This window comes from Numenius arquata, chromosome 2 (assembly GCF_964106895.1).
Source record: "Numenius arquata chromosome 2, bNumArq3.hap1.1, whole genome shotgun sequence".
Taxonomy (NCBI): Eukaryota; Metazoa; Chordata; class Aves; order Charadriiformes; family Scolopacidae; genus Numenius; species Numenius arquata.
The window spans coordinates 8,737,016-8,762,084 of record NC_133577.1 but is presented as its reverse complement, the minus strand read 5'-3'; the positions used below and the strand labels follow the sequence as shown (position 1 = coordinate 8,762,084).

Genomic DNA, 25,069 nt, shown 5'->3' with positions numbered 1-25,069 from the left:
TGCCAGGCAAAACAGGGCAATTTTAAGAAATAGTAGCACCTTTGATGGTCTTAGTTAAAAAACATGTTATTTGAACTGTTAGTTTTATCTTTTGTTCCTAAATTTTTTGTAGCCTTTATTCTGTATGATCTGAGATGTCCAACATGGGCAGTGTCTAAGCATTAAACAGCTGATTTTCAGCAGTGTTAAGTACCTTCCACTCTATTGCTAGTCATCGTTAGCCTTAGCGGCTCCTGGTCTTCAAAGGTGAAGGTTTTTCATTCTTATCCTTGTGTTACATATGGGGTTTTCTTCATTTCTTTTGTAATACTGTTGGGCATTACCGGCAAGTTTTTGCCTCAGGGTGGATGAAACAACGGCTGTTTGCATGGGCATTACACCAAAGAGAAAATGAAATTTTGACAAATCTGTGCTCTTCTTGTTTAGATGTAAGGGAAGGAGTGAGACCTCTAGCAAAGTATAGCTGCTTGTGCTCCTGTGTTGGAATATTTTATTTATTTCTCTTCAAAAAAGAACAACTAAAAATAATAAAAAGCTGTGTGTGATAAAATCCCCCTAGTGCCATGCTAAAATCAGAGAATCACAGCATGATATGGGGTTGGAAGGGACCTCTGGAGATCATCTAGTCCAACCCCCCTGCCAAAGCAGGCCCACCTAGAGCAGGTTGCACAGGAACGTGTCCAGGAGGGTTTTGAATGTCTCCAGAGATGGAGACTCCACCACCTCTCTGGGCAGCCTGTGCCAGGGCTCTGCCACCCTCAAAGTGAAGAAGTTCCTCCTCATGTTTAGATGGAACTTCTTATGTTCCAGTTTATGCCCATTTCCTCTTGTCCTGTCACTGGGCACCACTGAAAAAAGACTGGCTCCATCCTCTTCATACTAATAATCTATTTTGCTGATCCAAAATTAATTGAACTATTAATTGAACTGGCCCCATCCTCTTGACGCCCGCCCTTTAAGTATTTATAGGTGTTGATCAGATCCTCCCTCAGTCTTCTCTTCTCTAGACTAAAAAGACCCAAGTCCCTCAGCCTTTCCTCGTAAGACAGATGTTCTAGTCCCCTAATCATCTTTGTAGCCCTAATCCACCCAACTGGAGACAGGATTTGTGACTTGGAGTGCAGCTGCAAGGTTATAACCAAGCAGAGGCAAGTGTTTCTTTGCAGACTCTCAAGTGGAATATCTGCTTAGCTGCTTAACAACAGAGAGGTGATTTGTCATAACTCACTTCTCCCCATAGTCTTCATGTATGCACGAAGAAACAGTTTTAGCTGTTTAATTGTGTAAGCGTTGATGCTTCAGGCTGGCGAGGTCCACCGATGTACACATTCTGAAGTTCTTACCCTTGACACTCTGTGAGTAAGTGTCGCACTCGCTAAATAGGTATGAGGTCATCTTTTTTTCAGCTGTCAAGTTTAGGTTTCAGATATGCTTATTTGTATTCTAATTCTGGAAATGACTGCTGATTTTGTTGTGAAGTGTGATGGGGCTGTCTACTCAGAGCTCATTTTAGGACTGGAATCTTTAGGAGCATCATTCCATCTCTGTAAACAGCAAAATGCATTTCAGGAAAATGTTCTCTTTATATCTCTTCGAAATGGTTAATTATCTTAGATTTATGGAAAAAAGATTAGATTTATTGAAAAACATCATTAGAGCTGGGTGCCCATTAAGTAGTTAAAATAACACCCTACTGCTTGACTATTTAATATATGCGTACTTTGTTTGCATAAGCTGTGTCTCTATAAAGTAACTGAGAGGAGTCTTGTGTGTGAATGTAAGCATCCTGTATAGATCTGTGTGGTTTTGAAGTAACACTAATTTAGAAAAAAAGTTTTTAATAAAAAGTCGCTAACAGAAGGTGAACGGTTTTACAGCTAATTTCTGCTTCAAGCACTAGGATGACGTGCTTTTGTCAGATCTATACTGAGGTCTCAAGAGATACTGTATTTGTTAAACTGATATTAATTAGAAATCAGAGAGCAAATTGTTAGGTTTAGACTTGATTATATTCTCCAGAAAAGCCCAGATAGCTGTCATATGGAGAGAAGAGCCTAAAACTGCTTTGTATTCCTTCTGCGCTCAGTAGCAAAGCAACTTTTCTATGAAATTTCTATTTTTTAATAATTTGGGACTCCTGAATTTTTTTTACGTGTCACTGTTGATCTGAGTATCCCAGTTCAATCTGATACCGGTGCAGGCAATTTTATTTGAAGTCAGCAAGAGGTGATCATTTGACGTAAAGTCTGACAGTCTGAGATAATGGGGGGGGGAAATCATTTGAAAGAGCGTTGGATGGTCTGTACGGGGCCTCCTGTTTGCTGCTTCTGTAATGAAATCCAGTGCACATTATGTTTTTGTTGAAAGCGTGCGATGCCTTCCAAAAAGGCCTGACGGTGAGAGATTGTGCGTTTCCTGGCAGCCGTTACAAAACGATTCCAGCTGTTCTCGAGAGGCGCCTAACGCGCTGCTGAAAATTACTATTTTGTACATCTTCTTTAGGATTTAAATGAGGTGATGTTTATTTTGCAGTATTGTTTAACTGGGTCTTGTTAAGTAGTTAGCACAACACGCAGTTTGGGTAATGCTGGTTTTGTTTCTAATCTTTTAAGGTTGTGCTGGTGAGATGGAACGAACCGTTCCAGAAATTAGCAACCTGCGATGCAGATGGAGGAATATTTGTTTGGATACAATACGAAGGCAGATGGTCCGTGGAGCTTGTGAATGATCGGGGGGCACAGGTTGGTATCCGTGTTTGCTCTGCAGTCAAGAGTCATCAGGTCCTAAGAGGCAAAATGAAGAGAACAACGAATGGTGCTTTATACCTTTCGAAAAGCACAGGAGGAAATGAAACCTTTCTTTACTGAAAGCAACGTGCAATAGTTGTCACAAAGAAACTTTGCAAGGACAGTTGCTTTATCCAATAGCCATGACATCAGAGCTACAACTGGGCTAATGGTTGCCCTGTCTAGTTCTGTGAAGTGCTAGCTTTTATTAAAACAACAAAAAAATTCCTAAATGTCCCATAAGAATCATAGAATTGTCTAGGTTGGAAGGGACCTTTAAGATCATCTAGTCCAACCATCAACCTACTCTGATAAAAAAACCAAAACCATACAACCTCCCCCCCCGTTACTAAACTATGTCTCTAAGCACTAATACATCTATTTTCTTGTCTTTGATACGTTAAGGTAAGCGACTTTACATGGAGCCATGATGGGACTCAAGCGCTTATCTCCTATAGAGATGGATTTGTGCTGGTCGGTTCAGTCAGCGGACAAAGACACTGGTCTTCAGAAATCAACTTGGAGAGTCAAATCACCTGTGGCATATGGACTCCAGATGACCAACAGGTAATGGGGCTTTTAGAGGTATTAATTATATTGTGTCTCTATGCTATAGAATAGACCTCTTAAAGAGTTCTTAAATACAATGGTCACTTTGCAAGAACAGTTTCCTCAAAACTGGTGCTCCCACAGATAATGAAAATTTAATTCATCTTGTCATTCTCATTCGGCAAATATGATAATGTACCAAGTTACCTGTCATCACTTTTCACCCCAAGTCACACCAGTCTTATTCAAAGCTAGTTGTTTGAGACAGGAATCTCTAGTTGTACCCCTAATTTGTTGATACAGCTGTCTTGAAAATGAGTATTTGAGCATTTGATGCTCAAAATGAACATTTGAGGAGAAATACAGCCTGGATTAGTAAACATCTGACTGATCATATCTGTATTCATCTGTCCAGTCTGCACCTGCAGCAAAAGCAGTTCAAGTGACAGATATGGTTGTTTGCCTTCACCATGAGCAAATGGATCCAATTGATTGAGTGTCAGAGGGACCTCTCAGCCTTATATAAACATAATTTAAAAGAAGGCCATTTTTCCAACCATTGAGTCCAAAACTTACTGACCTTTGAAAAAGTCAGTTAAAAAAATTCTTCTTTACTGTTTTTCTAATAAAGCATGTGATATTGGCCACATCACCAGTGATAGCGGGGCTGAGCTAGCCCATAGGTTTCATTTGCAGAATTTACAATGGCCATCTACCATTCACGGTTGAGCTTATTGGAATGGTCTTTCCTTCCACATGCTTGCTGTCATTATGGTTAATGTGCATATAATATAGTACTGAAAGAAATGATGGGAGTAGAACAGTGCAAAGAGAAGCTGTGTTATGACCACACATGAATTATTTTCCTTCCTTCGTTTTACACCACCATGAAAAGGTACTGGTTCAAGACTCAAGGTACCACTGACTTTAATTGAGAATACAATAAATCCATGCAAGATAGAGTTATTTTGGAAGTTGCTAGTGGAATATAATACCACTAATAAAATGCATTTCTGCAGCAGCATCTAATAATTTTAGAGTGCTCTGCAAAGAATAATGAATTAATTATTGCAACACTGCTCTTTAAAGCCAGAGTGTCTAACTGCCTTTTTTTGAATCTGGGGAAATCTAAGTCTTGACAATAAATAATTTACTCAAGATCAAGAGGAAAAGACAAGCAGCAGAAGTAGGAGGGAAAACTAAGATCTAATAGCTTGCAGTCCTATGTTTTAAACATGAGGCTACCCCATTTGTGTGATACTCAGTTGCTGCTGCTGTATTTGGAAACATCTTCACTTGCGTGTTTAATTTGGGGTGACTGACTGCCTTTAATTCAATTTAACCAATATGTTTGTACTTTAGAATCTGGATGCTCCATAAGTGGTTATCCCAGAAAACAAACACTTGTTCAGTGTCCAGATAAGCACATTCAAACATAATGGCCAGTTCCAGCTGGGTGAGAATCACTCGCTTGAGTTACGAGTTTCTGCTGCCGACAAAGTCATTGAAATAGAGAACAAATCTAGTCATGAGCTTGATGTTGCTCTGCACAGTTCTCTTAACTATGGGGTTTGCACGTTAACTGATAGAAGACTTTTGTGCTGTTCTCCGGAGTTGGTGGAAAGAAGTGATCTTCTAACATGTATTTAGATGTATTTGTCTCCAGAGGCATAAGGAAATATGATTCACTGAGGTTCTAGGCGAGAGACCATGCTCAGTTCAAACTAAAAATAGCAAATTGGGGGAGAAGGACATATATATTACACACAAATAAGCACTTATGGAAATGGATACCCTTACTAGCTTATCTGATTTCTCTCCTGATTTGTATCTGTGCAAATGAGAACAGAATATTATTCTAGTCTACAGCAGCTTCAGTGTCTTCCCTATTGCCTAATGTAATCTGCTTGTCAATACAGCGAGTGAAAGAGAAATGTCAAAAGTTATATTATCATACTATTCTTTCTGTCACCCCTGTGGCACCATGAAGATTGCTAGTGAAAGTATTCCTGGAAAACCTTACACTCCCATGACCTTGAGCAAAATCAACTTGGAAAGTTACATTTCCCAGGGGATATATTGTTCAGTATCAGTTTTCTGTTGTCCTGATAAAAATTTGCTCAGTGTAGCCTTTCTGCTCACCTCACTCTTGCGTTCTCTTAACTTCCTCACTCAGCCCTCTGCCGCATGCATCCTCCTCTTTTCTTCTAGTCTTATTTTCCATCTTTTCTCCTCTCTGTCTATTCAACACCCGTGGTCCATCACCTCTGTCACTCCTCACCACGGCTCTGTGGCAGCTCTGCAAGAGGAGGGTGATTTCCTACCACCATCTTTCTGTTGGAAGCAAGAAATGGTTGGAACTCCAGTATTGCCAACGATCTTCTTGTTTGACAGAGTGAGTGTGACCTCTGGGCTTGTGTCCTTGCTGTGCTTTGACACGGGCTTTTAAGGAAAGCACCTGAAGTAGTGGCTGATGTGGTTGAAACTCCATGGTTAACGCTTCCCAAAGTCTTTTGAGAACCTACAGATGGGATGAGAACTAGAGAGATGGCCAGGGTGGAGTACGGCTCTGCTGAAACTGAGCATATAGTTGTATCTTTTAACTGATTCGGTACATACTTTGCCCTGAGGAAGTTACTGGATTTGATTAATACTAGATGCAACTGTTCTGCATTTTCTTGTAGGAAGAGAGTGGTATCATTATTCTTGTGTCTCTGCTGTTTTTCAGGATTTCTTGAGTTCTCTGTGTCTGTTGGGGACAAACTTACTGTGAGTCATAGGACAGTTGATACAATCTGTTTGACTGCAGCGCTTTCTTTCTCAGCATCATATGTTGTCAGATGATCTTCTCATGAAGGTCATTCATTGGCAGATTTTTACTGTGGTTCACACCCAGGTCTTGAGTCTGGACTTTGAGCTATGGGCTTCTTCAGCTAATTCCATGCATAGGCCTTTTGAGTGTGATTCTGCATGTTTATTGTAGAGGACTAGAAGTTAATTTTCTCCCTTCGTTGTGTGTCTGTACTCCTGCTCCTGTGGAGGGCTTTAGGTGTTTCCTGCTCCTGTACACCATAACCAGAGCACATGTCTGGCTGAGGCATAGCGATGGGCTCTTGAGGATAATAAGCAAATGCACAGACTAGGAAGACTTTACGGGACTGGGCCCTCTGTGTCTCGAGCAGAGTGCCACGCTTGAGTTGAAGTCGGATGGATGGGTTCACTCTGGAGTGTGACCTTCCTTTCACTGTTTTGAAATGGTTTTTTTTCAGGGCTACAAGAAGCTGTAGTAGAGCCTACTTCCTCAGGGTTTTATGGAGTATTTTTCTGGTGAGAAGGCTCACCTAGGATTACGTAGGGATGAAAAAGTATATTGGAAATGAAAAGTAAATTTGAAATATCAGAGAATGCTTTACCCTGTCTTGAGACAGTTCTGTGGTGTCGTGCCACGCTTGTTTGCAAAGAGGGAGTGTACATACCAAGTAGATTGAATGACTTCCCAAGTGACAAGAACTTGAGTTTTGTGTAGCCAAAGGCTTTATTTATAATTATAGAAGCAATGTCAATAAGTAATTGAGGATTTTTCCTAAGCCCACAAGTGATATAAAATATCTTTCCAGTGCTTCATATCCCCTCCTGTGTACTTGCTCAGCTCCTAGTGACATATTTCTATCAACTTCTGCTGCCCTTGGGCCATCCTGTCCCTCTCCTTCTCCCAGATTTTACCTATTGAAAAGGCTTATTTCTGTTCATGATGGAGAACAGCACAGAGAACTGGATGAGAACTGCAGAGGGGTCTGATTATCCTTTTGTTTACAGCAATATAGCGTAACTCCCTGGACTTCACTGGGATTGTTTCTATTGCTGTTTCTGTGTGTGAGAAGGGGATTAGAAGGAGATCGCTCTCCAATAGAGGGAAGCCTTGATGAAAACGAATGAATATAGTTTAATTCCTGGATACGTCAAGAGGTGCTACTAATCTGTATTTGTTCCCTACATCTCATCTAGTGTAAATTATTAGACTTTTCTGACAGCTGTAAGAAGCCATTTCTGTTTCTCCCCCCTCCTCTTTCCTGTTGTAAACTTTTATTTGTGGAAACTTGGGGAGTGGCCAGGATTCTCTTTGGTCAGGACATGACAGACAACAGGTACATGTGAACTTTGCCAGCACACTCCCTTCTGTTTGCTTTGAAAATAGGTATACAAGCAACTTTGGCATCCTGCTGGGTACTACATTAACTGTTGTATGTGGTCACAGAATCACAGAATTCATAGAATCATAGAATTGTCTAGGTTGGAAGGGGCCTTTAAGATCATCTAGTCCAACCATCAACCTAACTCTGATAAAAAAAAAACCAACCAAACAAAAGAAAACCATAAAAACAAAACCCCCACATCACTAAACCATGTCTCTAAGCACTATGTCAACTCAGCTTTTGAAAACCTCCAGGGATGGTGCCTCAGCCACTTCCCTGGGCAGCCCATTCCAATGCTTAATAACCCTTTCAGTGTAAAAATTTTTCCTAATATCCAATCTGAACCTCCCCTGGTGCAACTTGAGGCCATTTCTTCTTGTCCTATTGCCTATGACTTGGGAGAAGAGACCAATCCCTGCTTCTTTACAACCTCCTTTCAGGTAGTTGTAGAGAGCAATAAGGTCTCCCCTCAGCCTCTTTTTCTCTGGGCTAAACAATCCCAGCTCCCTCAGTCTTTCCTCATAAGACTTACTCTCCATCTGTTGTGTGGTCCCATCACAACACAACATGCTTTAATACTAAGAGTGTGTAAATACATGTTTCAGCCTGTTCTGTGTCTAATCATACAAAATTCTGCTCTCGGTGGAAGAGGAAAGCAGCACAGCATTGGGAACAGACATGGTGTGCGCTGCAGGGTTTTAGTAGATACTGGAAGAAAACCTGTGAGACCAGTTGAAGATGAAACCGATTTGTCTCAAAATGCAGGGTGCAGGAGGTCTGTATGTTGGGTTCTAAAAAATCCTTCGTAATTTGCAGTAGCTGTGCAGGGAGGCGGTTCCTATGCTATTAGTCACTCCTGCTCCCACCGCTTGCCGTCCCTACTCCCATGGCAACACCAGACGCTTCAGCATCTTTCTCCCTGACAGGCACGAGGCAGGGACAGGCTTCAGCTCCATCACCCTGCCTGCAGCACCCTGCCTGGCAGCTCTTCAGAGTGGAGCCTGGGACCCAGAAAGGAGCTTCACATGAAGGAGGGGATGGCGTGCTACTTTCTGGGTCCAGCGGTGTAGCCGGGTGGGATCTCTGTGCAAATACAGCACTTTGTGTCTCAGATGTCCCTGGTAGCATCAGCGCCGTGCTGTGCCAACTGGCTGCCGTGAGGCAGGAGCTACGGCACAATTCTCACCAGGAGTTAGGAGCTAATTCACAAGAAGCACTGTCAAATGGTTACCGGTGGCACCAGGCGTTTCATGAGCTCAGGCTCCTTGGTGTTGGTGTGGTTTTAGTCCCTGGCAGGAATTTTAACTAATAAACCCATTATAGTAGAGCCTGCTTTTGGACCCCCCCTCCCATTTCCATCTGTGGACTATGATTTGCAGTTGCTACCACCTTTTCAGGGAAATAGTAATTCTGAACATCTCCTGAGCTGAAAGCAAGGATAGTAGCCTTACCTACCTTCCAGAACATGGCTTAAAGATAAGGATTTTATTCCTTGTTGTGTCTGTTTGGGCCATGATGTCATCTTCTCACCCACGTCTTCTTTTGCTTGCTGCTGTGGAACGAGGGATTTGTGCTTCCATTCACCCTACCGTTTTGGTTTTAATCAGGTGCTGTAGCACACGTCTGATTCGGGCAGTCCTTGCCATCACAGTAGTCGCACTGATCAAGTTTAATTATGTTCAGACATCTAGCTGTGTGGAAAAAAAGTAATCTTGAAGACAGCCTTCTAATGAGTTGACAGAACGATGAAAGGAAGCTACAAAGAGGCAACTGGGGCAGTATAGGGAAGGCAAATATTTACCTTAATTATTATGAATGAAGGGAAGGAAGGATAAAATGAAAAAAATTACAGCCTGTAAAATTTGAAAGTGTAAGCAATTATTTTGGTCTTTATTAGAATACTTCTTGTCCCTATTAGGGATCTTTACAGGTTGACATAAGGGAGCCTTTAAAATGACAGGGAATATCTATATTTTTGTGTCTTAACATAAAAAAATGCATCTTTCCCTCCATCCGTTCCGGGTGCAGGAACCACCAAATGACTTTACATCTATATTTACAGTGACCAGAGCCACTTAGAATTGCACTGTAAGATACAGTCTTTGAGGAAGAACTGAAAGACTTATTTTCATTGATGGATGAATTACTCAAATTACTGGGAAAAATGGCTAGAGGCTTTTTATAGCGTTGAAGAAGTGTCATTAATTAACTAGGCAGTTTATTCAAGCCACAAGGACTGCAGACAATGGTTAAATCGCGTATAAGGATTTTAACATAGCATGCTGCATAATTGAGCAGTACCATTAACATGCAAAAAGAGGGCAGGGGAAGGAGACTTCAGTTGCCTTTCAAGATAAATCTGCTTGTTATATAAAACAAACAGATAAACAAAACCCACCGCAGCTTAACTGTCTTTAATATTTTGGACTATTTTTAGAAGCATTTCAAACCTTTGTGGCAGACTTGCTATTAAAATTAATGATTTCTGCTTGCTTGTGCTAAAGGTTCTATGAATGTTTACTATCCTATTGCATCCTTTTATAGACAAAATATGTGGGGTTTTATATATACTTAGAATGTTTAAATATTTTTGTGGAGACTTTAGTATTCTTGTTTTATGTATTTATATGTGCTGGAAGCCAGTAACACTTTGTTTTTGTTCTTTGCTTGGTGACTTGATTTTTATGATGCCATATTATAGTGACAGACAGATTTTGGCTGAAAAATCAATGTGAATTTTAAGTGCTAGTTAGCCTTTCTTTCTCCAGTCTCTTCTTATTATGTTGTTTTGAAGCTGCATTATGCAGCTATTTTGGAAAGAACAGATTTCTCTTTTTCTTTTTTTTTTTTCCCCTGATGTCTATACATAGTTTTATTAGCATTGTCTTTCCTTTGCCTTTTTGTTTCAAGTAGGTTTTCATGCATCATTCTGCTGAGAATACATCTTCCAAAAAGAAGGAAGGAGAAGGGTTAAATATCTTGGTGCACTGTGCCTTTTTTTAGTTGTGCTCTCCTTTTCTCACTAGCAATAAGCAGCTACACTGCAGATTTCAGTACTCAGATGAGGACTTTATAGGCTTTGCCTTGAGTTTTGGGGAGGATAGAGAATAAGGGTGTTCTCCTCAGAGCCTCTAGGATTCATCGGCAGCTTCAGGAGCTGTGGCATCTCTCCGTGGGTTTATTCCAGACAAGGTTTTTCCTGCCAGAAACCCTAGTTGATACTGCACAGTTACTGAGCGGGTAATTGAAGGAACGGAGCAACAAGGTGATACTTCAATGTGCTTTCTTCTTCCCACTCGCTTCATCTGTGCCTTGCCTAATCTTTCCCTTGATGCTCTTCATCCAGCCTGTAGTGGCAAGACACCGAGAGAGCTGATGAGATGGTGCTATTTGTTCTAGTCATGAGGGCTGGAAGATGGGGGATGTTTATGTGCTGACAGCATCATGGCTCATTTTTTTCTCAGTAGCTCCTGCAATGTTTCATGTCAACACTCTTTCAGATGAGTCTTGCAAAGAAATTTTTCCCTTAATGACTCTGTCTGAAAGGAAGAATGCAACTGTTGCTCATCACTGTAGACAGGGTATTTGATGTTTGTTACTGCAAAAAAGCGAGTGGCTGAATGGATTTCTGCATCCCCTTGGATGCACAGTGTCCTAGCGTGTAGGGATCGCTCTCAACAGTGTATCTTGTAACTCTTTACTGTGATCTAACACGACACTCAGGTCACAATATTCTTATTTTAGTTGACGAGAATCTGGGGTTTGTTAACACTCTGCCACACCTTCCCCTCCCTCAGGAAAGGAAGGATGTCAATGGCAGTGACAAACCAGCGATGGAGGGAGAGCTGAAGACTCATTGTGCTATTCAGTTAATGTGTCCACTTAGCATTTTTATATCCATTTTACATTTTTGGAGCATCAGTGTTTGAGTCAGCAAAGTAAGGAGGAGTGCAAACAGAAACACGACCAGTCTCTGCGTGGGAATTGGCAGGAAGAGAGAAGTTGTTTGCCTCTCCTCTCACCTTGCTGGCACTTGTACAAAAAGATTTGCTCATATAGCCTGAAGTCTTTAGTTTTTTGGGACAGGGAGTACTTATTTGAAATGGTGTTTCTGAAAAGCACTGTGTTGTGCTGTGGGGCAAATAGTAAGAACAAGGATTTGCCGTGCACCTATACAAGGTAGTACCATATACTTACACTACTTTTTAGGCAGTGCAGGGAAAAAATGGCACCTGCTGCCCAAAACTGCTCTCTTTCTAAGAAGAAGTCATATATAAGGTAGGAAAATTGCTTTAATTTTTTTGTTCAGATTTTGAGTTGATCAGGAGAGAGCATGTGAGTGGAAGTGTAATTCCTACAGAGAAACAACTCTCCAAACTGTGAGGGTTTTACAGCATTTTTCAGAAACAGTTTGTGTTATTCCATTGCCAGAGCCACTTGGCTGAGAACGCTTTGGCCCCAGGACCCTTTGGTTCATCCAGAGCTTTGTGGTCTTTCAGTTCAAAAGAAATGTAGCTGCCAGAGTGGTTCATTTAAACTTTACTATTGCTGAGACTTGATCCGTCAATTTTTTGGAAGTCAGCAAGAAGACCAGGAGCCAAATGGGGTCTTGAACTTGGGTCAGATGTGTTCGAGCTTGTGAACAGTCTGAAACCTCGGTGCAGGGAGGGAGGATTAGAGTGATTGAATCTGGAGGAGGAGATCTGTGGATTTCTGCACTGGGTCTTGTCTAGGAAAGCAAGGCCAAGTTTCATAGTAAATTGGAGTTGAAAGGTAGTATTTTTGGAAAGTGATATCTCATGCTCTTTCCATTGATTTGACAAAAAGAGATAGCATGCCAATGGAAAGTGCGAGCAGTATCTCTTTATTCTCCAAAGGCTTTTCCATCAGTGTTTCATCCTGCATGGATTCAACTTGCGCTCTCTGCCCTTTGTCCAGTAGCCAGTTTCTTGTCGGTGTTCAAATGTTGAGGGATTGTTGGTGACTGCATCAGCTGAAAAGGGATGAATCCTTTCCTGCTTTCCTTGCTTTTAGGAGAATAGGCATTCTTCTTCAGTGCCTCATTTTGGTAGCAGTTTATTACTCAGCCTATCTCCATGTTGACTCGGTTACTCTTGACCTCACCCGTTCTATGTATTTCCTGACCATGCTGAGTTACCCTTCTCTGCCAGCAGCCAAGACCTAGAAGGAGAATGCAGAACTTGAGGGCCTGGCTTCTATTCACACATAGCTTAACGCAAGGGCTTCTTGATTTTGTGTTATGAAATTCAAAACAGCAAAGGCATTGCTTCTGAACTGCTTTGCATGGCATTTTCACTGGTCGAGAGTGCAATCCTTGTTGCTAAGTAATACCATTTTCAATTAGGAAAAAAAAAACCCAAACCGCAAAACCCCAGCAGAAACTCTCAGACTTCTAAAACTCTGAAGGAAATTTTAGCTTCAGCAGTCAACATATCTTTCAGGAAATAACTAAAACCTGGATTGAGAACAATGCAGGAGACTGCCAAGCATATCAGTTGACTTCTTTGCCTGATTGAGTGGTTGTTGGTGAAACTACTTGCATTTTCCCACCTAACAGTAACAAATAGTTGGTTTTGTTGCTATATGTAATCGGATATATATGAAGAATGTGTTTTCATAGACATGAACGCACTTTCCTGGCAGGGTTTAGTGAGAAAGCAGAAAACGGCGCTGCTTGAAGAGCGTTCCAGAGTATTTCTGCTGTCGGAGTACAGTGCTCTGGGCTCCGAGTCCTGTCCATGTTAAAAGCTACAGAAGATGTTCTGTAGAAGTTGTTCCAGCTGCTGGCTTTTTGTTCATTTTGCATACTACTACAAATGTGATTTGAAACCTGACACAAGTTTTAAAAAAAGCAGAACTTCTTTCCACATCTAAAATAAACTGAGGCATATTGTTAGTTCAGTAGACGTTATATAGAAAGGCAAATCTGTTGACTTAAAATTCTAATTGTTTTAGGATGCCTTATTGAAAAGTGTCTCAAGAGTCAAGAACAAATATTGAAATGCATGTACCTGGAAATACACAAGTCAGAATTAGTCCAGGTATAATTACAGGGGCATATAATAATCAGTCTTTCTGTGAAGTGGCAGAATGCTTTCAAATAATGTTATTTTTACCTGGACAATTGCCTCTATCCCCACGTGTCCAGAGTACTTGTATGGCTTGAGATCCTTGTTTTGAGACTACTTATATTTTTGACTCCTGAAAGGGCGTGCAAGGCTGTATCTCATTTAGAGTCATTCAGCTGTGTTATACTATTTTAGAGAGAAATAAAGCCAGTGTGGTTTGAATTCCCAGGTTTTGGTATTTCAATATTTATTAAATGGATTTGTCACCAAGATCTCCAGTGTGTTTACTTTGTCTTCTCATTTGAGGGGTTTGCAATAGTTATCTGGACCCTACGGACTTTGTTAGAGAGAGAAGGAACAAGCCTGAAAATAGGTAACCAAACCAATGCCGCTTTTGAAAGCATTAATGGTCTCAAATGAGAATTTCACTGCTGTGTATATATGCAGTTAGTGGAATGATCTCCTGATGCATCATCCTTGTGTGGGGCTGGTAAGTCTTCACGTCCAAAGGAAACAAAAACTCTTCTCAGTTTTTTCAAACAGGAAGGCAGTCAAAGAAAAGCTAGTGCTTTCCCCCCGAGCCTATGTGTGAATCGTGGTGATGTCTCTTTTTGTGTCGGTTCAAGAAATCATTTTACAGCGGTTGAATTTTTAATGGAAATAAAAAGTATTCAGCAGGAGAGCAGCTGTCTGCCTCTCTCTGGTTCTCTCTCTGCAGTTTGAGGTGAAAAGAAGGAAAGCCAGAAATATCACACTGGGAAAAAACAAACTTTCACTTTTTAATGTATCCTAAGAGGTGGCTGCTGCACTGCCTCCTGCTTTGTGATGGAGAAACAGTAAAGAAGAGCACAAGGAATGCAAATGCTAATACCACAACTAAATGGACTGCAAAATGTGGTAACTCAGCCTTTGTGAGACTGGCGTTTTTTTGTTAGGCTAATAAATGAAAATATTTCAAGGCAATAATTTTCCAAGTATTTCCTAAGCCTACCTGCATAAATAGAAAGTTGATCCATTATTTTGTATGTTAATCAGTTTATAGTTCAATTAATTTTTGGATCAGCAAAATAGATTATTAGTATGAAGAGGATGGAGCCAGTCTTTTTTCAGTGGTGCCCAGTGACAGGACAAGAGGAAATGGGCATAAACTGGAACATAAGAAGTTCCATCTAAACATGAGGAGGAACTTCTTCACTTGGAGGGTGGCAGAGCCCTGGCACAGGCTGCCCAGAGAGGTGGTGGAGTCTCCATCTCTGGAGACATTCAAAACCCTCCTGGACACGTTCCTGTGCAACCTACTCTAGGTGGGCCTGCTTTGGCAGGGGGGTTGGACTAGATGATCTCCAGAGATTTCTTCCAACCCCATATCATTCTGTGATTCCGTGATGGCATTATGGTGATGACTGCGAAGGCTGTTCCTATCATGAATACTAATGTTTGTCCAGATGGCTAAATCAGGGCAAACAGAACTAATTCAGTTTCCTCCAACGGCTTAGCGTCTTCTGACAATGCAAACGCAGTTGGCCTTATTAGCGTCGTTGCAGAATGTAATTTCTGAGGTACAGTGCTGACTTTTTTCCTTGGGGGAGAAGGCTGAAGGAAAAAACATAAAGACAGGTCTAAACTTTGAAAAGGGGAATGTCAGGGGAACAACATTGGATGAGGCGGCAACAAATGCAGGGGTGGGTACCCCGGGCAAACTGTTAGTGGCATCATTCGTACAGCAAGACGTGACCCAAACAGAAAAGGAAGCAGAAAGGCAAAGACTAAAACAAAATGCTGAAAGAGCAAGGTTTGCAAAGTGGGTAGGTGGAAGAGGAATCCTCCAGAATTTGGAAACACAGCCCTGGAGAATGTTAAAAACCAAAAGCGTAAGTTTTTGTGAGATCATTCATGGTTCACTCGATCACAAGATGCTGGTGAGATTTCTGCCCTGGGCTACTACTTCATTGTTGAGGAACTCCTCACTGAGTCTAAGGAAATTAAAAGGGGGTCCTGGAACAGGTTAGTTTGAAATGCAGCAAGTTCCTCTGTCCAATTGGTACACCCAAAGATTATGAAGGATCTTGGATACGAAATAACTTAGCTGCTAGAGGAAATAATCGTCTCTCTTCTACGTCTTGAAAGGCAGCACTATTTTCCTGCAATACGTTAAGAACGCCCAAGAAATGTGCAAATAAGGTTTACATCCACATCTTGCAAATGGTTAAAGCAAAAATTGAACATGGAATTACAAAACACCTGTAAACTGGTCTGAAAAAACCTAAGTAGGACATTTCTTCCAGAGGGAGATCATGACCCCTCAGTGTCTCAGAAGTCTTTGCATGTGTCATTAGAAGTGGTGGCTAGAAAAAAATAGTTGAAATGGTGTATTTAGTTCTGAAAAACTCAGCAAGTTCCAATGCAAATGGCCCCCCCTAAGGATTTCCTGACAGAAATAACTGCATGTGCCCTTTGGTGTTGTGGGAAAATACCCTCTGCTTGAATGATTTGGCAGGTGTAGAAACCCCAGCAAATTATAACAATACGTATTTTACTTACTGCATTTGGATGGCTTAGCAGCGTGAAGAAAAGAACTGGCCAGGAGCCAGTCTGCAAAGGGGAAGACTAAGTAGTCAGTCAATTTGCATTATAAAAATTGGAACAGTGGGTTTGCCTTTGTGTCACACTATATATTCTAAATTTTTTTTTTTAATTTTAAAATACTTACTGTTGTTTAAAATATTAACTGTTGTGAGATAGCAACATTTATGGGATGCATACAGTTATTTGCATTAATATGAGCTGTAGAAAGCTTGAGAATTTCAAGTCCAATAGAGCTCAGTTTGCTGGACTGGTCCAGTAAGCGACTTCTAGGACACATCTAACCCTTTGCCTTTTTCTAATGTGATCATTCAGTTCCTGGAAAAACTTGGTGTGGTCACTTTGTCCTTCTGCCTGCCACCTATCCTGTGGGAGAGGGAAGAGATAAAACTCAAGAAATTGCTCAGTGGTGTTACCACAAAGCTGGCAATTTAGCCACATCTTAGGGAAGATTAAACCACCTGAGATTTCATGACAGATTACATTAATTTTCAGAACACTTGAGTGTATCCAGGAATTTGAATACAAACTGTTAATGCAGCTTGCATAGTCCAACAAAGCAAGTTCTGTCTTTCTGTGAAAATTTTCTTTTTTAAATAATCAAATTATACTAGGATGGAGTTTACAAGATTCATTTTCAATGCTGTTTTAATTCACTGAGTCTGTGAGTTGTGTTTCTTCCCTCAGTTGTCAGATGTATATTCTTTGTAAAAAGTCATAGGTTCTTTTAAAAATTCTGGGCTAACAAGAACAAAGCAGATGTTCCTTTTCCAAGCTCCTATCATCACAATACTGGAATCTCTCACCTTAAAAGTGCTATCCTGAAGTAGTCTGCAGTAGTTTCCAGTACCTACAGCAAGCCCAGCTTTTAATACTTCAGCTTTAGCATCAATCAAAGGTCCGGTCACTGCCCTGAAGCAGAATGACAGCCCGTGTTCCGAAAACGTATTGATGAGTTTTCCTGGGAGCTTTGTTTAATCAGCCACATTAGAAACCTTAAGTGTTACTACTAAATGTCATGAAGGGAGCATCTTATTTTATCAATATCTTTCTGCAACAGTATTGACTATTCAGTTTGTGCAATGAAAGTATGAGATTGGGAATAGTTCATTCTTTTGCCCCTCATATGTACATGAAGTCATTGAATACGTTATCGCTGGGAATGGATTATCCTTGGTTATTATAAAAGTCAAAGTGACTGTAGTTCTGCAAAGCTTCTTTGACAATGAGGACAGGCTGGGAGGTAGGAATGGACAGTAGGTAGGTTCCCTGCAGATGTAAGTCAGCACTACTTCATTGACTTAATGAAATTGTTAATATTTATAGACTTTCCTCAGCTCCTGCATGTAATCGGATGTGGTGAGATGGCGGGATCTCCCTCTTTCCTACTGAGCTGCTATTCAAATTAACATAAAGCTTGAGCAGTCTTACTGTTGATGAGTTCGGTTTGCATACATTAAACCAAATTAAATAGCAACAACATATATTTTGTGCAAAAATAACATCAATGTTAGTAAATTATGAAGTAGTGGGCCTCCTGAGCTGGACCTTCAGTGCTCCAGGTTGTGGTTGCTCCATTGTAGCTCTGTTGATCTTGGTGCTGCCAAACCATTTTCTGCTAGTACTGGTCCAGTCTTACTGGACTTACTGGACAATTCAGCACAACAGATCCATGTGTAGCAAAGTCACTGAACAGGTTCAAATTGTTCCTCTTGGGCTGAATTCTGTAGTCTCTTGGCTGTTCTAGTATTCATCTCTGTGAAAAAATAACTTCAGAGCAGAATACCCCACCTTTTGATTACCATGTGTCTTTTAGGAATTGGTACATGTCAGATCAAAAATTGAAGACTCTCTGAAATCTTGGGCATTTAAAGGGATTGTGATCTTGAATGATAATTTCATGGATAATAGTTTAAAAACGGATGAAAACCCTTTTTATTTACCAAAACTAGCTTGTGAAGCTCATCGCAAGTTACCACAGACGCTAAGAGGTCAGCACAATTCAGAGAAGGGTGTTTTTCAGGTATTCAAATTTGTCGTACGGCGTAGGAATAACCCCAAGGTTGGATTTCATGGAGAACCCAGACACTTGTGTTTCAGGCCTGAACCCAACTTTGAGCTCTTGATACACTTAGAAAACTGTGTGTGAATTATCCCAATGCTGTTCATCACAGTTTTCCCTTCAAAGCTGACAGCATTGGGGTACCGTTAGAGACTGCTCTGCATTTGTGTGATTTTCAATCAGCTACAGCTTCACTGTAGTCCACGGTTCCTTGTGTTTGATATGTTTTGTAAAGAAATACTGTATTTATGTTGTGTAACTGACTTACAACTTCAATGTGTGAGTGATTTTAGGTATTATCGGATTATGCATAATTCTACGAATGCAATTCTACAAGTGGTAATGCATGTAAAAACAGTTGAAATAACGAACAGTATGAAAGGAGAGGAGATGAGACAAGAGAAGAGCAGAACAAGGGGCCAAAGAACCACTTAAAAATAAGTACTTGGGATTATTTTTTTTAATTACTGTTATTATAATTTAGCTTTTGTATTCCGGGGTTAACAAGCTACTATAACTTGTTCATTACCTTTTCCCAACATTCCCCCGGACCTCCTAGATCTGCAAATACCTGAAAAATGTGAATGTAGGCAGCTAAAAGACAACCTTTTAATTTCTCCGTTGGATTCTTCAGGCGTACCCTGTGGCTCAACCTTTTTTCTGAAGGTCAAGAGAGTTTTATTCATCTGATATAAGTAGCTTGAGTGTGGCATTTATAACTTGAGTAACGTTATGGATGATAACACCATTAGACATTTTTACAGCTTCAGCAGGACTTCAGCCAGCGGGACTATCAGCCTGATAAATGCTTTTATCTTAAAGGTTGTATTGCTACAATAACCCCGAAACTTAAAGCTGCTCCGTGAAACCTATAGCCTGGTTAAAGAGGTGAAGAGTGCCTTCTGACATTTCTAGGTTGCTAAAGAGCTTTCTCAGGTTCCAGTGCAAGAATTAATATGCCCACATGCATCTGAATTGAAAATTACTGTAGGACTTTGTCATTTTAAATGAATTGAGGGCAGTGCTACTTGAAAGAATTAGCTTTAGATTGAGATGAGACTGAACTCCGGCTGATGAGTCCCAACATTTTTTTCCTACCCAATTATGAAGTGTTTCTACTGGATTTTAGGAGGCAGAACTGTTAGACTGCTATTTTCAGAAACAATAGAGTGTTTCACCTCCTCTGTCTGGGTATTTTGCAGTTACAACACTCCTGAGAGACTGGTAAAAAGCTAATGTATAGAGTAGGCTGCAAGTGGTGTGAGAAGCTAGCAATGACAATCGGTAGGATTTTGGCTTTGTAGAAGTTGTTTGTTTTGTAGGGATCTGAGAGTGGTTATGTTCCGAAAGTAGATAGTGAAAGTGGCTGTGCACTGATGATGCGTGTAAAAACGATTGAAATAATGAACAGTGTGAAAGGAGATGGCATGATACAAGTGGAAGAAGAGTAGCATAAAGGACCACGAGAGAAGGCGTGTGAGATGAACAAAGGTTGAGTTCTTGCAGTTATGTCTGAGAATAGCAATATGAAGCTTGTAGCAAACTTTAGCGGCTGTTTTAACCCAGCAGCTATTTAACACAAAACTATTTGTAACATGTAATGATTACAGTTAAGGCAGCCAGATACTGTTTTTTCATTGCTTCTGATGATATGAAACGACTCAATTGATTTTCTTAAGATTTTAATGACTTCACTGGAGTTCCTCTCTTAAACTGCTATTCTAGTTCTAACCTTCTGTGTTTCCTGATCATCACCTTGAGCATAGGAAAAAATTTTAGTACTTCGTATTTTTGACTGAGACCTTTGAAGCCACGCTTCTTTTCTGAAACTTTCAAAAGTGCGACCATGACAATTGCTTCCTAGGTGAGTACTGTTGTATAAGTCTGATGAAATACACAGTTTGAATGCTGCAAGTCTGGCACCACGTCTCAGAAGGGAGATAGAAAAGAAGACCTCTGACAGCAGAGGTCAACAAGGATGATTGGAGGCTTTGAGCAACAACACTACAGGGAGATCCTAAGTAGGCTGCGATTCCTCAGCTTGGAAAAGAGATGACTAAGGGATTAGGTAATAGAGGTCTATAAAATGGTGACCAATGTTGAGAATGTAAGTAGGGAACAATTATTCTATATTTCTTTTAGTATTAAGAGGTAAGGGTTACCAAGTGAAATTATCAATTATCGAAGAAGAGGCAGTATTTTTTGCTGAAAACTACATGAGCGTGCAGAGGAGGTTCCTGTTTAGTGCATCCTGTTCTCTTACTCTTCCCCAGACACTGTTAGAGATTAGATATAAGGCTAGATGAATTTTAGATCTGAGAATATAATTGTTAGAATCTTAAATTTACACACAGTCGTAACAGGTGGTAGACTGAAAGACAAATATAAGATTTGCTCTTCCTTTTAGCTTCATTTTTAATGCTGTTTAGTTTTCAAGTTGATGAGTGCCGTTAAACTTGCTTTAAAACATATTTGCCTCATATGGAATTACAAGATAGCAGCAGCAGCCTCGGATAATTATTTTGTGGATTTATTAATCCTTATTTCCTAATGTTTTTCTAAAATTCATCAAATATGCAGGATCTTAACTTGCTTAAAGCCTCAAGACAGAAAATGCCTATAAAAAAGAAATTGTGGATTCCAGTCAGTCTGGCTTCAGTCAGCAACATTAGCTACGGAGTAGTTTAGGGGCAAGAAAAAACACTTGCGTTATCCATTTTGTGTTTGAAATGGTAGATGGAAGCTCTTCTTCATCTCTTCCTGAATGCGTAATATATTCCCTTCCTCTTGTACTGTAATAATCTACTTCCTGTTGACTGATCATATAGCTTTTTGCCTCTGTTTTTGGAAGACATTCTCCCACCTTCTCTCAGCTCATCAACTGAATAACCTATCGTCTTCTATCCTCCTCTATTCAGCTGTTTCTTATAAGCTGTTTGAAATCTCTGCTAGGAGCTCATTTTTGTCATTTGATATTGTTATGATTGATGCATACCTCAGTTTGTGCCACCAATTTTAGAAGTTTATGTATAATCCGAGAATACTGCAGAATCTGTGGTAGCCCTTCTTCCAGCTCCCTTTGGTGGTAGCAATGGCCAAGTTCAAATAAAGTATAATGGCTTATATTAAAGTGAACAAAATGCACCGCACTGTGAAACATTACTTGCTCAGAGATTTTAGGACCTTACCTCTAGACCCTGGTGCTTTGACTTCATTCTTTAAATACATCTTTGTTTGTGGTGTCCTGTTGCGGCACCATTTCACATCCCTGAGTGCTTTGCTTTCAATTAATTTCCATGTAGCTAGTTAATTACAAGATGCATCTGAAGGAGGCCCAGTGGCTGACGTTTGGTAAGACTAAGGGTCATTCTGTTATTTCCAGGTACTGTTTGGCACTGCTGATGGACAGGTTATCGTCATGGACTGCCATGGCCGCATGCTGGCCCACGTACTCCTTCACGAGTCAGACGGCATCCTCAGCATGTCCTGGAACTACCCCAGCTTCCTGGTGGAGGACAGCAGTGAGAGCGACACAGACTCCGACGACTATTCCCCACCACAAGGTAGGGTTGTGTGCATCTTCTTCTGTTGCAGGTTTGCAAGCGTTCATGAAGGTATCTCAAATGCCAGGGAATGGTCATGCTGTACTGGAACAGTAGGGTGGCCGTGTTTTCAAGCTGGTAGAGGCCAAAAGATTCCTGTGGAGGTATAGTGGGGGATGGAGCAAAGGGCTGGTACTGGGGAGTGGGTTCATTCCCAGCTCTGCCACCAGCCTTGCTGCATGGCTTCCTGCAGGTCATGCCTCATCCACGCTGCTCTGCCTCCGTTTGCACACATGAGATAACAACACAAAGCTCAAGGATTTTAGTGAGGGTGAGTGTAAAACACTAGAAAGGGGCATATCAGGTTTCACTTATAAGCAGATGTGAGGTGTTGCCATGGTCCATATGTACGGAGTGCAGTCAGAGAAGTTAATGCATTATTACGTAGATTCATGTGAAAAGACACCAGTACTAGACATAGCAGAAAGTACTACATCTTTAATTTTATCTCTGTTTCATAGGATTTCTGTAATGCTGCTCATTACGGTCCCATCCTTGAGAGTCCTGACATAAAGAGCTTGATAAATTCCGTAGAAGGATTGGAAATGAAAATATCTCCTGCAATTACACAGGGTAGAAGAGCAGTTACTGGAGCTGTCTGGAATTACTAATTCCCATGCTTCAGAGCATATTGCCAGTTTGAGGGTCAGGAAGAAATCCTTCCCTACCGTTAAGTATAAATATAACTCATTGGGTGAAATGCTTTGGTTTTAAACTCTTTGGAAATCATCAATAGCAAAGACTTAGGAGGCCTAGGTATCCATGCAGCCAGCCCCATCCTTCTTATTCAAGCAATGCTGATACTTATTGCATGTTAATGCTGTTGATTAGTCTATAAGATCAAGGTAAGCTGTTTCTGTGTTCCAGTGTTAAAAGTCTGAACTAAATTAAGAACTAAATTAATATAATAGTGATTGTACAATGGAAAATTTAAATACATAATAGCTAGAAATAATTTTGAATTTGTATCTCAGATCCACTGAACCACTGAATTGAGGACTCTTGCAGTTTTAACTCTAATTTCAATTCAGTCAAAAAAATCTACTTTTTCCAGAATCATTTATATATGTCAATATAATAAGCATATGTATTTAACAAATAATGATAGAAGAGAATGTGATCATCTGGTAAAGCGTTAGCATCTTTTAAAACTGGGTTTTGTTTTGGCTTTCATACCTCACTTTTTTGTGCTGGGTGAGATTTCTTACCTTAAAAGAAAAGAAGCGAATTTCAAATTTCCTAGCAAGCTTCTAAAGCAAGACAGAGAACAACGTTAAATTGGTTTGTTGTTTTTTTTTTTAAATACTGAAGTTTCAGTCGGAGGATGGTGAAGTTTCAGAGTACACAGATGAGAACTTAAATGATCTGAATGCACTAGCTGTTTCTGAGTCAATCAGGGGGTGGGTGGACTTGTTACAAGCCTACAAGCCTATTTTAATGATTACCCAAACATGATGTGTTTTCTTTAGAGCAGATGCAGCATAAACCTCTCCAAGGTGACAAACCTTTGACTCACACAGATGTGTAGGAAGGACTGGAAGTTTGATGGGTTTTTCTTATTAAATTATATACACACAGAGATGCTAATTACTAGACATCTTTCTCCAAAATGCTTTCTGATCAGCTTTTTTACAAGTTTAGGAAGCAATACCACTCTTAACTGGCTCTGCCATTTTTGTTGACTGAAAAGATGCTGGCTGGGCCTTGAGAAGCACTTTATCAGGGGCCAGTGGCATCCCTTGTCAGAAACTGTAAACAAGAAGAGTTAAACAGCGAATGCTACAGATGGTGATATTGGTCATGAAGTATTTGAGCAAGGGAATTTCACTGAATGCTGAAAAACAAGCCCAGAGAAATAGAGACTTTGCAGAAATGGTTTTTAAAGCCAAGTGTTCCATTTGGGCTCACCTCTACCTTTGAGTGCTTTGGATCCTGTTGTGCAGGATGGCAGGTAACTTTTCATGCTGCTGCCTAACTCTTAACATTTAGAATACAGTAATTTGTGAAAGGTCAGTATGTGCTCTTATAAGTTCTTATATTGTCTCTGTGTAACTTCAGGAGGAGCCCCTAGCACTTGCCCAAGCAGAAAGTGTATCTAACAAATAGCTTTTAATGTGATTATATTGTTTATTACATCAATTTTCAACTTGGGACTGAAGGAAACCTTCCAAAGTACTGGTTTTCAATTTGTGGACACTGTGGGGAGTTGACAATGGATAAAGATTGAAAACTGCCACTGTATAACATAATAGTATATGCATAAGTCACTTTGGATATACCGCAGTAAAAATTCACAAAATAAAAACGTTGGGGTTTCACAAAAACAGACAAATTAACTGGCTAAACCTGCTTTGCTTTTGCCCATAGACGTTGCAGACATAGCAGGTAGAGTTTGAGGGTTGGAACCCTCAAATAGGCCAAAGTACAGTGTATTTCAGCCTGGATGTAATTACTTCTGGTCGCTTGCCTTTTGCTCACCCCAGAGCCTTGTTTTTTTGCAGATGGACCAGCTGCATATCCAGTCCCGGTGCAGAACACCAAGCCACTACTTACTGTCAGCTTCACATCAGGAGACATCAGTTTAATGAACAACTATGACGACTTGTCTCCTACTATCATCCGCTCAGGGTTGAAAGGTAGAAAAGGAAGCCGTTTCACCCCCTTCCTATGCTCTTTTTTTCTTGTATATTTAATGATGTGTGCATGGGTTTGTGTTTTGTCTCTCCTCACCCAGAAGCGCTCGGCCACTGTTATTACCATTTCCAGCAGTGACACCTGCTGGTGGAAGAGCAGCTCTTGGCTGAGAGAGTTTTTGTGTTAGAAAAAGTGTTTCCATTTTTGAGATCGTGTTTTTATGGCAGTTTTGTAGAGCAAATTGATCTGTTTGCTGTTTTCCAGCTGAATGTGCTAATATGTTTATGCTTCTTTGTGTGAACGCCTCTGCTACATAACACTTCCTTTGCATCTTTAATTCACAAGGTCTCCTCCCATGCTTTTGGTAACCAGGTACGAATCGCAATTCTGCTTTGACTCCCACAAATTTTGAAAACTTGCTAGAACTGTTAATTATTGAGGCGAGTTATACTAAGAGAAGGAAAATTCCACTGATTAATTACTATCCATCTTGCTAAGTGACGTGCATGAAGGTTTGTAAGATCAGTATTCCATGTCAAATCTTTGATTCACATGGAAGTTTTTATTGTTC

At 40.5% G+C, this 25,069-nt stretch overlaps 1 protein-coding gene across 2 annotated transcripts in view; it reads left to right on the top strand.

The window, feature by feature from the left end:
- TULP4 (TUB like protein 4) overlaps window positions 1–25,069 on the top strand; it is a 125,618-nt gene that overhangs the window by 70,314 nt on the left and 30,235 nt on the right. For both annotated transcript variants that reach the window (XM_074168363.1, XM_074168362.1), the window contains exons 2-5: window positions 2,613–2,741; window positions 3,192–3,353; window positions 21,645–21,825; window positions 24,366–24,500. In XM_074168363.1, the coding sequence (XP_074024464.1) occupies window positions 2,613–2,741; window positions 3,192–3,353; window positions 21,645–21,825; window positions 24,366–24,500 (607 nt within the window). The remainder of the gene's footprint in view (window positions 1–2,612; window positions 2,742–3,191; window positions 3,354–21,644; window positions 21,826–24,365; window positions 24,501–25,069) is intronic.